Source organism: Necator americanus, chromosome V, assembly GCF_031761385.1.
Source record: "Necator americanus strain Aroian chromosome V, whole genome shotgun sequence".
Classification (NCBI taxonomy): Eukaryota; Metazoa; Nematoda; class Chromadorea; order Rhabditida; family Ancylostomatidae; genus Necator; species Necator americanus.
This window is the reverse complement of record NC_087375.1, coordinates 25,301,175-25,316,317: the sequence shown is the minus strand read 5'-3', so window position 1 is coordinate 25,316,317 and position 15,143 is coordinate 25,301,175. Positions and strand designations below refer to the sequence as shown.

Below are 15,143 nucleotides of genomic sequence, written 5' to 3'. Positions count from 1 at the left end.
TCGTGAAGGGTGTTGGCTTAGAAGAAAAACCATGCCAAGAGACTGTTTGATGAAGAGAAGTTAGTCACGCTAATTAGGCACCCTGCGCAATTTCCCCTACATATCCTATTTAGACTTTGACTCCCACATCTCTGAACAATTTTCTGATGCAAACACAACAAGGCCCTGAAATCTGGAGAAATCAGCCATAATTCTGAGTAGTAGGCGAGCACCACTTTGTAGTTAACATTTTGACGAGGCAGATCGAATAAGTGTGAGAGCTTCAATGTGCGCGGATAAGCTCTGACAGGTTAATAGTGACACAAAAGAAAGCTATACAACCCGTATGTGAAACTGATTTCAGCGATTTTTCGAGGATGACGTGTACAGCCAATGACGATGAGGGCGAGGCAACCCTCGAACGAAAACTTCGATTGTTATAAACTATTTGATCGGTTATGTGCTAGAATATCTATCTACCTTAATATTATCGTTTCTTGAAAGTTTCCTTCTAATGGCAAAACTCAATCGTTACTGCTCATTATAAAAGCAGTTACAGTGTATTTATTTTCCATATGCTCGATCCAACATTTCAGATCAATCGGTGTTTGAATATTTTTGCTTTGTAAATGAATTAAGTTGATATTCCTGGAAACTGTTTGATCTCCAAGATCTTCAAGAATCAATTTTGAAGGAAGTGTTTTAGCCATAGAAAGGGCTTGTCGTTATAAATCTCATCTTGTGCCCTGAGCATGTAAGCACAAGTAGTAATTTTCTTGCTTTACACCACAATAATTGCCGAGCACAAGTAAGACAAAACCGTAATGTATTGTGATGGACGTGTACAGATGCTATGAATGAAACCGAATAAATATCCATTATTAGTTATCGATTCTTCTTTGTTAAACCTAAACCTCAAACTGAAACTAATCTCTACTCTAATGTCTGACACCAGGCACAAATCTCCTTTCAATTTATACGTGTTCGTTTAAAAAACGGAACGAATCATTTATTAACGATGCCTTTTCATACAATTGACGTAACAGGTTCTAAAGTATTCAATGCTTCGTAATGAGAGAGCTTTTTTCTAAAAAGGGCACATCATGATTAGTCTGCTCAGAAAAAAGCGCTGAGTAGGAAGTAGAAAAGAGACGGCTGAGTGGCATGTCGAGGACGATATTTCCTACATTTCTACACACAGAGGAACAGTGTTGTTCGCCTTTCCAAGATTACTTTGTGAGGTTCTCTCCATCAGATCTTGTCAGTGTTCCCATTAAAAGCGCCTTTGAACGAAAAGCTGAAAACACTACTGTACACTGCGGATCTGAAGAAGTGCAAAAGAAAAAAACTAAAAAAAAAGTTGGAAAAAAAACCGCCATAATTGTTAGTGAAATTCACCGACAAAATAATACTAGGTGTTCTGACTTTTAAATTCGACCAGGTTTATAATTTAACCGAAATTTTACCAAATCTATATTCAGTCTAATAGTAACTTTGGACAGCTGGAAATTGTTTTCTATCTGTGAAACGATGTATTTTACAATTTTGTTCGTGATTTGAAAATATAAGTGCAGTCCTTCATCTTCAGTTAGCCTACAACGGCAGAGAACTTTAGGCAGTACTAGGACATTTCTAGTAGTGGTAGAAATTTGTGGACAGCTGACTAATTTTACATCACTTTTAACAGTTAGTTTTTTAACTTTTATTTTTTTTTAGTTTTTTTAACTTTTTTAACCTTTAGTTCTCCATAACGAAAAATGTCACAAGAAATAAGAAAATATATGGCTACACGATTTAGTTTAAAATGTACACCGGTTCTATATGACTAAAAACTAACCCTAAATTGAGCATTTTTTTAATTTATATTTTATTTTTTTATTTATACTTTTTTATTTATTTTTTGATTTTATTTGTATTCTCTCCGTTAGAAACGAAAATACTTACCGTTACTTAATACTCTATCCCTCCATCCTTCACTGCCACACCATCCTCCTACATAACCACATCGAAATCCGAAGTGAGCTTCTACAGTTGAGCAGAACATAATGGAGCACATCAAGAAAAGAAGATGATGAAGACGCATCGTCACCGCAAAATGCTAGAAATACTACAATAATGCAGTAACCATGAAAACCTCACGAAGTTCGGATATCCAAACAAAAATAAATCTGTAATCAAATGATAAGCTTCAGTTTTGTTGTTTAGCAACACAGCACTCTGACTGACGTTGGTACGCTTGCATGACGCTAGCGTTAATTTAGTTGAGGTGGTCTGATGTGAGGCGAGTTTGGCGCACTCGGCAAGAAGTTCGGCTCTGAGTGGCAGGACGTTGTTGCGAAATCGCTAGAGAACAACCTAACCTTCCACTCCTCCAGGGCTGATAAATTGGTACAAGGCATGTCTGGAAGGATAAAAACACTGCTCTGATATGTCTGATACACTGATCTGATGTGTCTGAGAGTCCCTGCAAGTTATTGTTTGCTCTCATATACCTTAGACGATTTTTTGAAGAAGCTAGCTTTTAAAAAGGTCGTAGGAGTCATAGATGTGGTACGGGGGTCTGTTACGCTGCCACATTTGGCGAATGAAATAAGCGATTGTTCTCTGAGTTTCCCTATCGTTTGAATGCTTTCTGTAAGGATGATGAGGCAGATGAGAGGACAATTGCAGATGGATTTGATTTTACTGATTCTGACGAAGGCAATTACGCCGAAAAAATTGCAGTTAAAGAAAGATCAAAACCAATCTTGGCTACAGTTCAAGCAATTCAGTAAAAAAGGTACGTATTCAACATGCCAGGATTCGAGGGAAGTCGAACATGGATACCTCAGACGATTCTGAACTGAAACTGGGAGCGTAGGCGCACCCCAAAGTGATTAATTAGGCTGCGGAAATAAAAGGCCGAGTCTTTATTGTAAATCGGAATGGAGAAAGTTCTAGAAATACACCTGCTTAGTTACAGTAATAAAGTATAAATGATGACTATGATTCAGAGAATGGGCGGTGTCGTAACTCCAACATCATTTTATAAGGGACGATTTTCTAGGAACTGTTTTTTGAGTTTCAGTGAGCTCATGAGAACACGTTCGTTCATAAGACGGAAATAGCTTTATTCAATGTCAGGTATACCTTGCTTAGAAAAAACGCGCAGCCTTAGAAAATGACGAAGATGTGATACTATTGTACAGCACAGGAACTCGAATTCCTAGAACAGCTGATATGGAAAACAAATTTTTCAATTGAGGCAAAACCTTAGTTTGCAGCTGGGACATTCTGACGTAGGAATTGAAGAAAGCAGCTGCAATTTGAAAGAATGAGTTATCCAATTTCTTCTTTAACAAAAAATCACTTCATTGTTACCATTGCGGTTTTCCTTAGCACCGTTCCATAAATACAGAAATGGTTCAAAGAGCCAATATAATTGTGGTTCGCGAGTGGTTTCCACTAATTGTCACTTTCCCTTTCCGACATTTTTCACACATAAGGGATATACTTTTTTCAATAGATATGGGGCAGGTGAACACTTGACGTCATATCCATCTCGCTGAACAGCAGAAATATAAATGAATATTTGAAAATGGTAGGACACTGGGACCACGACAAAAAAGAATTGTATCCCAGCATTTCTTAAAACCACTCGTGAAAATGTTGCAGGCGAAATTCTCTTGAAAGTTCTTCTTTTCACTTCTATCTCTTTTTTAACATCATATCCTAAATTTCAATGGAGAAGCCGTTTCATCCACTCATTTCTCACGGATAGTCTAACAAAGAGAAACATTATCAGCTCTAACGTTTGAACAAATGAAACGCACATTGGACCCATACAAGTGTTCTTGTGGAATGTTACAGAAAGTTAAATAAAACACATCGGAAGGTACCTGATAATTTTCATATGCTTCAAATTCGCAAGACCCCTAATAATTCTACAATGGCTTTTGGAGGTCTACAATCTAAAAAATTGCAAACAAGAGAATTTAGAAGAGTGAACATAAGAATAAGAATTCAACTTTAATCATGCGCTCATTGCCTGAAGAATGTGGTGAGAATTGAATCTATATTTTTAAAGAGTGTGAGACTTTGAATGAGGCATAATCTTCGTCTTGGGCACGGGAAAGAAAATGAGAAGCAATATGGCGCTTGCAACATTTCGTTGAGCCTATAATGTTGAGATGACGTAACTCTAGATCACATTTTTTCAACCTAAAGTTAAAGGTTAAGGTTAAAGTGATTTGTGCTAATGAATTAGGCAAAAAAGAGTTCGTTGTTTACGAAAGAAAAACCATTTTCGCAGGACAGTCATGCCTCACACCGCAAGAACAATTTCAGAAATATTTGTACTTCGAAAAAAGAGAGGTGTACCTTCAAAGATGGGGAGAGTTCAGGCCGAGCTGGTTTTATTTAAAGCTAACGTACAATAGAAGGAGTGATTCCGTGACGAAACTACGCAGGATCACTGTTCGGGTGGTTCAGCCTCAAACTCAACGTAATTAAACTTTATGGCTATTAAAGGCATCACCCCACGAATCTGAAGTGATGCAGATTTCAGGTGGAGTATTCGTATAAGGGAAGGGATACTATGGAGAAGGGGGTGATTCCGTCCATTTCTTCCTAATTGCCGTAGAAAACGGTCCGGAAGATGCGGCACCGCACAAGACTGGCGCGCTCCAATCGAACCTCTTGTACAAAATGGTGCGCCAAAACGAATGAAGCCGTATCTTCCGGGCCGTTTTTTACGGCAATTAGGAAGAAATGGACGGAATCATCCCCCTCTCCGTAGTCTCCCAACCTGTATACGAATACTCCACCTGAAATCTGCACCACCTCAGATTCGTGGGGTGATGCCTTTAAGTAAACAAACAAATAACACGACGACATCAATGCTCTTATCACTATGCACTAAATGCTAACACAGAAATAAATGTTCAAGGAAACAGTAATGAGAGAAAATAAAGAAAATCAAAGAGAATGGATACAACAGAAAATCGCCGCTTATATAGGCGCACGCAGGCGCTTCTGATATGATATCGCGGCATATCTACTTAGCAATGTAAACATAAACAAAAGCAAAAGCAAAAGCATCTACATTCCTCTACTTAAGCTGAGTCACGTCCGTGACAATCATCTGGAAAGGAAGTGTTTTATGTATGAAGGTCCTACTTTATTAGATAAAGCATATCGTGTGTCTGGCGTTGATCAATCCGCGCGGGATGCGCCACCGCATTCACTTCAATTCAGAACCGTTTGAGATTTACGAACTTGTACCAGACCTTTACAGTGTTTTGCAGAGGCTAGCCCATCTGTCTAGTGTTCTTATCCTCCCAGGCAAGTCTGGCATCAATCTATCGACCCTGTAATGATGGAAGGGTTGGTGAACACTAGGACGGATTCGGACTATCCACTATCCGCGGCCGCAGTGGGCCTTTTACTGACTACGCTACACACTTTACTACATAGTTCATTAAAATGTGCTAACGATTTCTTAAAAATGCACCTTTGTCCTGCAACGAAAAAAACTTGCTGGAATTCTGATTCTTGGTTACTCGTGAAAAAGTGTGACTTTGTCCAATAGCTCAACGAGTATGACTATCCAATAGCTCAATCCTTAGCTCTTTGCAATGAAGTATTACGTTTTATGAAGTTCTTATTTCACTGCTCACGGATGTTCTGAGTTTTTAAAGTTCGATGAGGAAAAAATAAGAATTTTGTCAAAAATTCCCGTCAAAGAATTTCAAAAATAAGCGAAACGTCATCAACCTGCAATGGTTGAAATTCTAGTTTAAGGTGTTCTAAGAATGGAGATAAAAATCTTCTGGAGTTTGAAATATTCACTCTAGCTTACCACTTTCACCATTAACTGATCAATGTCGACTAAGCTCTGAAATCACGTCTAAATAGTTGGAAGGAGCAATCTACAGCATACAGCAACGTACAGAATATTTACATCTTCTGTTCAAACTACTCTTGTTTTCTTCCATACTACAAAAAAGAACCCCTAAGGAATTTTGAGGTTAGATCGTCCCTTATCAGCGGTGAAGAATGAAATCCAGTTTGGGTATATAAGTAAGTGAATAACAAACATCAAAACAACATAGTAAATAACTGCTACTGCTGACTACTAAAGTTAATCATTTATAACTACTCGGAAAATAAGAAGGATAAAGGATAAAGTCACTGGCGTGTCAATCCACTTCGGATACGCCTGCGCGTTTTACTGGAATTCGTAATCGTTGGGGTTTTGGAACGTGCATTTTCTTATACATGACTGATGATGTCTGATGATGAATGACTTTACTTACATGTTCCGGTTCCCTCAGCAGCATGTTCTGTGGCTTCACTAGAATAGGCTGTCGAGGATATCTCATTCCTATATTTTATGTGTCTTTTGAAAGGTCCAGGAATCTACAAAAACAAAATAAACAAAAACAATAAAACAACACAAACAACAACAATTTTCTACAACTCTTGAAATACACCACAGTTGCGATCCCTTCAGCGGCTTCTTTAGCATCGACCGAAACCGTAATGTTCGAAAGTTTAATGATTTCCACGGATTTACGACGGTTTGGCAAATGACCACTTAAAGGCATCACCCCACGAATCTGGGGCGGTAAGCCACACGGGGTCTTAATATCCGGTGGGGGGGGGGGGGGCAGGGGATGTCGATGGGGGGGGGGGGCCGGTGGGTTTGTATTTGTAGGGTTTAATAGGGTTATCAAACATATCGCACCTACTGGGAAGGGGGTGGGTTTGTTTGTGTGGAGGAGTTGTGTGGTATCTGGAGGTGGGGGGCCAAGCTACCAATACATTGCCATTGGCAATGTTTCCCACGCGGCGCGCGAGAACTGAGGCCAGCTGGCTGGGAAATTCGTGCCGGGCACGACACTGGGGGCGGCCGAAAAGAACCGCTAGGGCGAAGATGGAGGCCTGATGGTACTGGCCACAAGTGGGACCCCGAAGGGTCAGTGGTTGCCGAGAACCGGTCATCTACGAGTCAGACAAACACAACCTACGGGTTATTCTAGCTGCCGCCCATGCTTACCTAAGTCTACCCTACAGGACGGCAGGTGTATGCCCGCAGGCAAAGGTCTTGCCTGATGACAACGTAGACGACTCGTGGCGTTGTACTGGTTCACTCGACAAGTGGTTGACCATGTGGACGATGTCGAGTAGGAGGAGACGGTGACGTGCAGCGGCTCGACATAGACAACAGCGGCTCGACATGGGCTCAGTGGTGAGACACGACGGCAGCGGCTCGACAACAGCGGCTCGACATGACGGTGGCTCGACAATGGAGTTCAGCGGCGGCGGCTCGACAAGCAACGGCTCGACATGACGGTGGCTATACATGGATGGTGGACGGTGGGACCAAACTAGTACCTGAAACATAAAAAAAAAATTGATGGATTTTCCTAGGAGGGCCAACGTGAGGTTGTGAAGAAGAATTTAGCTTCCTCACTGCGGTTTTTCCTGAGGGGGGTGGAAGTCCCATGTCGAAAGATGGCATCAAGCAAATGAAGGGGATCATTAATTGGTCCCTTCCCTCACAAAGTGGGCCGTACAACTGTGGTGGTGGTAAGTATGGTGGTAAGTGCGGTGGTGAAGATGGTTTAGTATGTCGTGATGAGATGGTAGATGGAATGTTGCCGTGTGGTGGTTGATTGCAGATGGTAAAGGTGGTTTGTGGCACGATGTTTTGGTAAGATGGCATGTGGTTATGGTAAGATGGCGTGGTATGTGGTAAGGTGGTAGAAATGGATCGTACTGGCGTGATAATGGATAAGAAATGGATGAGCAAATAAAGAGTAGATGGATGAGCGGCAACACCTAAGTATGGATGATGGATAGGTACCACGTAGTTAACCTGAGCTGACCCGTCTGAGTGACAGGTCACAACTCAAGAGCTACGTGGTGCTAACAGGCGAGAAAGGGCAGCTATGAAAGGAAGGGATAAATGTTAGACAAACAGTAACAAAAATAAAGCTAAAGAATGACTTCTATGTAAGGAAATAAAAGGCGGAGCGCTATTGCGCAATAACTATAGAGATATTACGAAATAAGAAAAAACTTCAAAAAGATGAGTGTTAGACTACAAATCTAAGATAATGAGTAATATACTACGAGAAAAACATCTAACTACACACTATAATAAAAGAGGAAGAAAAACAGAAACAACTAAATGATAATGATAAAGGAAGAAAAACATAATGTGCAAAGGTATAATAAAAGGGAGAATCTAAGAGGATCAAGATATGGAAGAAACTAGCTACAAGGGTTGAATAACAAAGGTGCTGCAATAGATGGTAAGAAGGTAAAATTAGTGGTAAACACGAGTACGATACAAAGGAACACGAAAAAGTAAAAAGGTGGATGGAAAAGGTGGCTTACGTGCGGTTGCGACGGTGACGCCAAAGAGTAAGATGGATTTCACAACCTATGCAGACAAGGGTATGCTAACTACCGTAATACTGGTCCTAGACGGAGAAGGTGGATTGGAGCGCAAAAACTCGAGGGCGAGTAAGAGGTGGCTGTACAGTCAACGAAAGGGTGTAGGAGTGCGGATTAGGACGCAGACCAATGCGGTGCGATGCGGTAGGGTACGGAAGGGCGCGTTGGTATGCGGAATAATGCGGCAGAATGCGGAAGGGTGCGGAGGAATGCGGCAGGGTGCGGAAGAGTGGGAAGGGGTGCAGAAGGGTGCGCAGGGATGCGGAAGGATGCGGAAAGTTGCGGAAGTGTGCGGAATGATGCGGTGGGTTGCGGAAGGTGCGGAAAGGGCAAAAAATAGTGGAACAAGGTGGTAATTAAGTGGTAAACGTGGAAATAAACGGTAGAACGTGGGAATAAGTGGCAAAACGCGGTAATAAGGGCTAAAACACAACAATACAGGAAATGGTAAAGTGGAATAAAATGCAATGGAAATGGCACCGAAAGCAAAAAAAGACATCAAATTAAAGGTGTAAAGGCATCAAACGAGAAAACGAAAAGCACAGAATACTAAAGCAAGTAAATACTCACGCTCGCGTCGTACCAAGTGTGGATCGTACCCGTTTGGCTGCTCGTGGTGGTTGGATCCGTGTGGGTTGCAGTTGTTGGCGGCTCTTCTTCGGTCGCGGGGCTTCCTTTGCAGAAATCTCCAATGGATGTAGTTGATTGGTCGATCTCTGCAACTCATGACCATTTGTAATGCGGACAGTGGCTGATCTGGGTATGTTGGATTTGGTGCGGTGGATAGTGGTTATGATGGCTAAAGACCATTGTCCACGTGGAACATTCTTATCGGCAATGAGAACAACGTCTCCTACCGATGGAATGAGTGGACTGAACCTTCCTTGATGGATACGGTGTTGGTGACGTGCGGATATTGCGGATAAGTAGTCCTTGTACCAGATGTCCCAGAAGTTGTTCAATACGGCGAGTGTCTCCTTATACCATTCCGAAAGACGGTTTGGAGGGATGTAGAGAGGGTTGTGGTGCGGAGATGGTAATTGGAGTTCCACTTGCGGTGAGACGAAATCTATTGGTCGAAGGACATGCGGTGATGATGATGTGTCACTGATGGATAAAAGTGGTCTGGAGTTAAGCACTGCTTCAATTTCTGCAACCAGGGTCTGACCGGTGTTCCATCCTGTTCACTTCCAGCTGAGTCTCTCGTGGAAATTTGCTGCGAATGAGCTTCTTGAGCGATAGCGATGTTGACGTGTCCTCGAAGCGGTTGAGCTGCAGGACACATGTTTGGATCTGGCATAACGTGTCCCTCTGCGATGAAGCGGCGGCAGACGACGCTGGCAAGTTCTCTAATTTCTGCAAAAAGAAATTATGGGTGAACTGCGGACGGCCATACCGTCTGCGTAGGGCTTCAATGGCTAGGTGGTAGTTGGAGGGATTGGTTATGTCATAATCCTGTACAACAAGTGCGGCACTACCTTTAAGGCTGCTACTGAGATGGGCAAATTTGGCAGCGGTGGATAGGGATGGATTGTCGTGGACCGCGGTCTTGAATTTGGCCCAGAAATCGTAATTGGTGGAGAAATCCCCATCAAAGGTAGGTAGTTCTACTTTGCGGAGTTGTACATTCATGGTGTCCGCAGCGTGGTATGGTGGTGATGAGCCTCCGGACATATGCGGTGGTGTTGGGGCAGGGTTTCTGATGGATGTGGCATCCATCGGCTCATCTGTGGTGTTGGTAGGGTTATATTGTGGTGTGGGGGATGCGCTTATAGTGGTGCGAAGCATATCTGCAAGTTCGGTTTCCTTGCGGATAAGATCGTCGAGGGCAAAGATGGTAGCGGTTGCGGTTGGTTCCATTTCGTCAGCTTTGTGATCGCGCCAGTAGATGTCAAAGGCATCCATAAGCTCTATGGCGTTTGGTTGGTTTTCGATAAAGCTTATGGCATGTTCGTGGCGCTGTTGGAGTGTCTCCAATGCTATTTCAATGGAGATCTTGGCGTTTCCCATGTCCTCGATTCGACGCTGGAGGGTGCGGAGCTGTACTGCCGGATGGGCGTCCGAATAGAAGACGGTTGGGTAATTGGAGTTCGCCGAGTTGACCAGCCGCGTCAAATTGTTGATCGCGTTGGTCAAGCGTGCCTTGCAACCACGGAGCGTAAACATGATAACCGTATCGTAGAGTGATACCACCTAAAAATGTATATAATATGCTGTTGCCATGTAGGGTATACGATGCGCGGACATGCAGTGAAAGATGGTGTGGTTGAGATGTGGGAGCACGGACAGCACAGAGGCGGGGAATCTGCGACAGGAGAGAGGAACCCCGTCAACGGGCTCACAAGGACCCAGAGTGGCTAATGCCACAACAACAAGGTGCCAACACTACAAACGAGGAGATGAGGATGCGGGTCCGCGGATGCAAGGGCCATAGGTAGATCATCGGTCTAACGCGTGCGGATATGCGGTTTGTGAGAGCCATAGGCTAGTGGTGTACGACTTCCGATCCTAGGTTCCCTCCGGGACCCACTACGCCTTCGCTCCTACAAGCTGCACTAAGCGCAAGGCGCTTAAGGAGCCCACATCCCAAAATGTGTGCCGGCAGGAGTGCCAGGGCAACTACCGCTATGGAGATTATACCCCTAGGATTGCTGCCACCAACCCCAAGGGTAATTCTGGTTCAGTCCTTTACATGTGGAATGCAATAACCCCAGTCGTGACCCTCGCACATGAACCCTTGCACCCGCAAAGCCAACCCCCATGCTCGAGGGCAGTGCCGGCCAAATGCTGATGGGCACCCGGCACGTCATGGGCAGCGTAGGGCAGCGAGTGCCCCTACGGGATCGCCCAGCGCACGACGAGCTCGGTTCGCCGATGCACCATTGTCGTGCCCCGAGTCCGCTCCGAGAAGGAGCAGCGGGCATCGGTGGGGGGACCCAGGGCCGACTGTCCGGATCCGGAGGGGCCCTGCGCTGGGCTAGCCACTGGAAGCCCCTCCGAACCCTGCGGGCTCGATCCGAGGGTCCCTTCCCCCCTGCCCCGATTCCCCCTTTGAGGGCCTCAGCGCTACCCCCTTGATCCCATGCCCCAATATATTTCCTAGGGTGCAATGCGGTTAAAAGGGTTTTACGAATAGGGTTTATCCTTATGACATCAATTCACGACACGGCACGCACAAATATACACGACATAAGGTGGATCAATAGGGGGGGGGGTGCGTGTAAAGAGGGTCCCGGCAGATTTTCGAGCATGCCCCGATCATGCCTCGGCAGAGCAATTAGCGCTGGTGCTAGAATGAGATTTACCTTCGTAGACACCTTAATAGCTTACCTATCGTTATTCATACGCTGGATCACCGGCTAGGATGTAACTAATAGTTTTGGAGGGTAACACACATTCACTGAAAGCTTGTGATGTTAGATGATTTAAAATTTGTGATCGTAGCAGAAGCAAGACAAGTAACCACGTGAAATATGAGAGAAGGATGCATCTAATAACTTCAAATATGAAAAAACTCACTCCGTTCTCTTTTTTTTTTACATATTTCTTAAAACTGCGTAGTTCTTTGCATGTCTATGGCTGCAAAAGGATCTGAGATGGTTGTCTGCGCCTCTATGAACGGCTGGAGCGTGACCTCGTCGAGATATGTTCTTGCATTTCCAGGGCATATCCACTGGACACGTAATGTCTCGGAGGCATTCGCGGAGATTCCGCCGGGACCCTCTTTACCGTTCCCCCAATAGGGAGCCAGTCATGGCTAGATGGTTAAGTGGTTCTCGGCGGCAGATGGATTAGGGTTGCGGTTCGGACCCCGTGGGCAGCCAGCCAGGGAAAGGGTTGTTGCGGTGGTGGTGTGGCTGCGGAATACGACGCAACACGACACCACGAATAATGCGGATAAGAGACTGGACCGAGATCGGAATGGTGCCGAAAGAGAAATGGAGCTGGAACCCCGACTGCTCGGTGCCAGTCCTTATATATGGCGGCCGCGTGGGAACGCTACCGTAATACATTGCCATTGGCAATGTTTTGCACGCGGCGCGCGAGAACTGCGGCCGGCCGGCTGGGAAAGTCGTGCCGGGCACGACACTGCATCTTTCGGGCCGTTTTTTACGGCAATCAGGAAGGAAAGGACGGAATCACTCTTCTGCCCATTAATCTATCACCCCGCATAGGCATAACCCACCTGAAACTAGCACCACACCCAGATTCGTGGGGTGATGGCTAAGAATGCTTAAGAGAGCCGCAATCAGTGTTGAACGTTTCATTAGCAATTTAGGCGAGAAATACAACTACACACAAACCTTTCTGTTGCATAACTTCGGGTTTCGCTGTGGTCCGACTAAACCTTAAGTGTGTTAGATACTTGTGAGCCATGCAACTGAATCAGTAAAGCTAATTCTCCGTTAGTACAATATTGTCCGCGATATTGCCGTAGCGACAAACGTGTGCACTCGTCGGCTCCTCGCAACCTTGGAGAGTTTGATTTCTTTTCTAGTGGAATGACTTATTTGCTTGACCTAATCGGCGGGCGGGTGTTACGGCCGGTGTTCGCATGGAATCTACCCATCCGTCGCTATTCCATGAGCGGCGGAATTTCACGTCTTGACTGAACTGTCTGTCAACGCCAGCTGTCCTCAGATCCTTCACCACCTCCGTCCAGAACTTTCTGTACGACCAGGAGCACTTTTCCAACTAGTATCTAGAAGCATCCTCAGGACTACTGGACAAGACGATCAGACGGTCTTCTCATAACGAGACCAAAGAAGCGAAGACAGTTTACCACTTCAGAACGCCGGGCAAGATGTTGACGTTTTCCACATGTCATCCGCCGGTACAGCATGTCCACTTCCGAGCAGAGTCCTTCTTTATGGCGCACCAACTGCCTAGCAGTCGCCTAAGCAGCTTTCTCTCCATGCAGTCAAGCTTTTCTATCACCTTCACCGGCGCTACCCAAGTCTCCGATCCGTAAATCAAAGGGCGAATTGCGGATAGGTAGACTCGCAGTTTGACTTCGTTGGCGATGGGGGTCGACCACAGACACTTGGTCAATGAGTTGAATGGCGAGTTAGTTTTAGCGCATGCTGAATATCTCTTTCTCGTGGCTGCCGTCGTTTTTTAGCATACAGCCCAAATAAGAGAACTCATCCACAAGTTCGATAGGTTGTTGATCTACCTTGATTCTTGTTGAGGGTCTCGAGGAGACCTGCATCTGCCTGCATTTATCAGAGTGGAGTAGTAGTTCGTAGGCTGCAGCTAATTTCGATACAAGGTTAACAACATGTTGTAACTTTGCGCTGCTAGAAACGAGTATTACTACATCGTCGACGTACTCAAGATCCACCAAGGGACGTGCAGAAGGTACAAAGTGATATCGGGGAGACACTGCTCAACTGTTCTTCGCATTATGTCATCGACGGCAAAGTTGAACAGAAAGGGTCCCGCCATGGCCCCTTGTATTACTCCAGTTTCCACTCTGAACGGTCTAGTACAACTAGCTGGTTTTCGGACCGCAGCAGTTGTTTTTCTACTCATGTCGTGCTTCGAATACCGTTGCCACACTTCAATCATTCTTCTCACAATAAACACATGATCAACCAACGATCGACCAGGGCGAAAGCGCTCGTCACGGGTGGTTTCTTCGCGATGGCGGATTAGCCAATCCAGGATGATCCCTTATGATAGCAATGATTTTTTTCAGTAATTACTGGGTTCCGTGACGGATAGCTTGTTGTGTAGAGGGATTATAATAGCGTGTCTTCGCGAGTCAGGAATCCTTTAGTCATATTGAACGGATGATCTTCGTCATCTCACGAATCCCAGAAGGAGAAAGAGATTTCAGCACTTCTGCGCCAATTCCATCGTCTCCGCCAGATATTCCATCCTTCATTTTTTTGAATACAGTCGCGGCTCTTTGCTGACCGTGGTGTATGTCTGTCTTTGGGCGTGCACGAGTTCAGAGACTCACGGTTCAGTAAAGTGTTAAAATGCTCCCTCCAGATGGTCAAGGTTGCCTCACAAGCAGCGACTCCGTAAGCTGGCCAGCTGAACACCTCTATACCTTGCCACTGTACTGCCTTAGCAGAGTATAGGCTTTTCTCGGGTCATTGTCCTCCCACGCCTTCTCAAACTTCTTTGATCTTGACGTCCATTCGTTCATATGATCACGTTTCAGCTAACAACGCAATCTCTTTCTCAGACGCTTCTTCTGGCTGAAATCACCAGTGCGGGCAACACATACAGAATTGTACGTGGACACTATCTCACCAGATGCAAAGGATGTGAAGGCGAACATCTTTCTTGGTGATAAAACCTGGAGCGTTTTTTTTGCAGCGTCCTGAATGCATTTAGTGAAAGAGTCAGCGAAGTCCACTTTCTTCCTTGTCTATAATCCAATATTGATCGGCACTCGTTGGCGGAACTTCTTTCTGCATTTCTCGTTTTTCAGACCTACCAAATCAAGCTTCAGCTGATGTTGCGCTCCCTGATACCTTTTCTGGGACCGCACAATAAAGCTGTGAAGAACTGAACGGTGGTCGGAATCGAATGCAACGTCGCAGACAACTCTAAATTTTTGGATATCCGACGAAGGTATTTTCCTCGTCAGGACGTAATCGAGCTTAAGAGTCGGCATCTTCCGTTTTCGCTGCTTTTCTGGTGTTCATGGGGTTGTCCCTTGCCACGTAGGCTGATGAAGTCAATGATTCCTCCTAAACGTG

General features: G+C 44.9%; 2 protein-coding genes across 6 annotated transcripts; both read right to left on the bottom strand.

Moving 5' to 3' along the window:
* Positions 1–1,208: 1,208 nt before the first annotated feature.
* On the bottom strand, positions 1,209–7,687 carry RB195_015139 (uncharacterized protein; the record flags this gene model as incomplete). 5 transcript variants are annotated; one of them, XM_064205710.1, is made up of 5 exons in its annotated part: positions 5,314–5,327; positions 6,276–6,378; positions 7,071–7,111; positions 7,188–7,356; positions 7,436–7,687. In XM_064205710.1, 5 exons carry the CDS (start codon positions 7,685–7,687, stop codon positions 5,314–5,316), a joined length of 579 nt encoding a protein of 192 aa, XP_064061588.1. The 5 variants fall into 5 exon arrangements, with proteins under 5 accessions (XP_064061591.1, XP_064061592.1, XP_064061588.1 ...); XM_064205711.1 differs by lacking the exons at positions 5,314–5,327; positions 7,071–7,111; positions 7,188–7,356; positions 7,436–7,687 and adding exons at positions 1,209–1,276; positions 1,924–2,077 and having other exon boundaries at positions 6,276–6,341; XM_064205709.1 differs by lacking the exons at positions 5,314–5,327; positions 6,276–6,378; positions 7,071–7,111; positions 7,188–7,356; positions 7,436–7,687 and adding exons at positions 1,209–1,276; positions 1,924–2,077; positions 2,340–2,378.
* A 1,303-nt stretch (positions 7,688–8,990) lies between these two features.
* On the bottom strand, positions 8,991–14,584 carry RB195_015138 (uncharacterized protein; the record flags this gene model as incomplete). Its single annotated transcript, XM_064205706.1, has 3 exons — positions 8,991–9,549; positions 9,593–10,617; positions 14,486–14,584. The coding sequence occupies 3 exons, from the start codon at positions 14,582–14,584 to the stop codon at positions 8,991–8,993; spliced, it is 1,683 nt and encodes a 560-aa protein (XP_064061587.1).
* Positions 14,585–15,143: the final 559 nt, after the last annotated feature.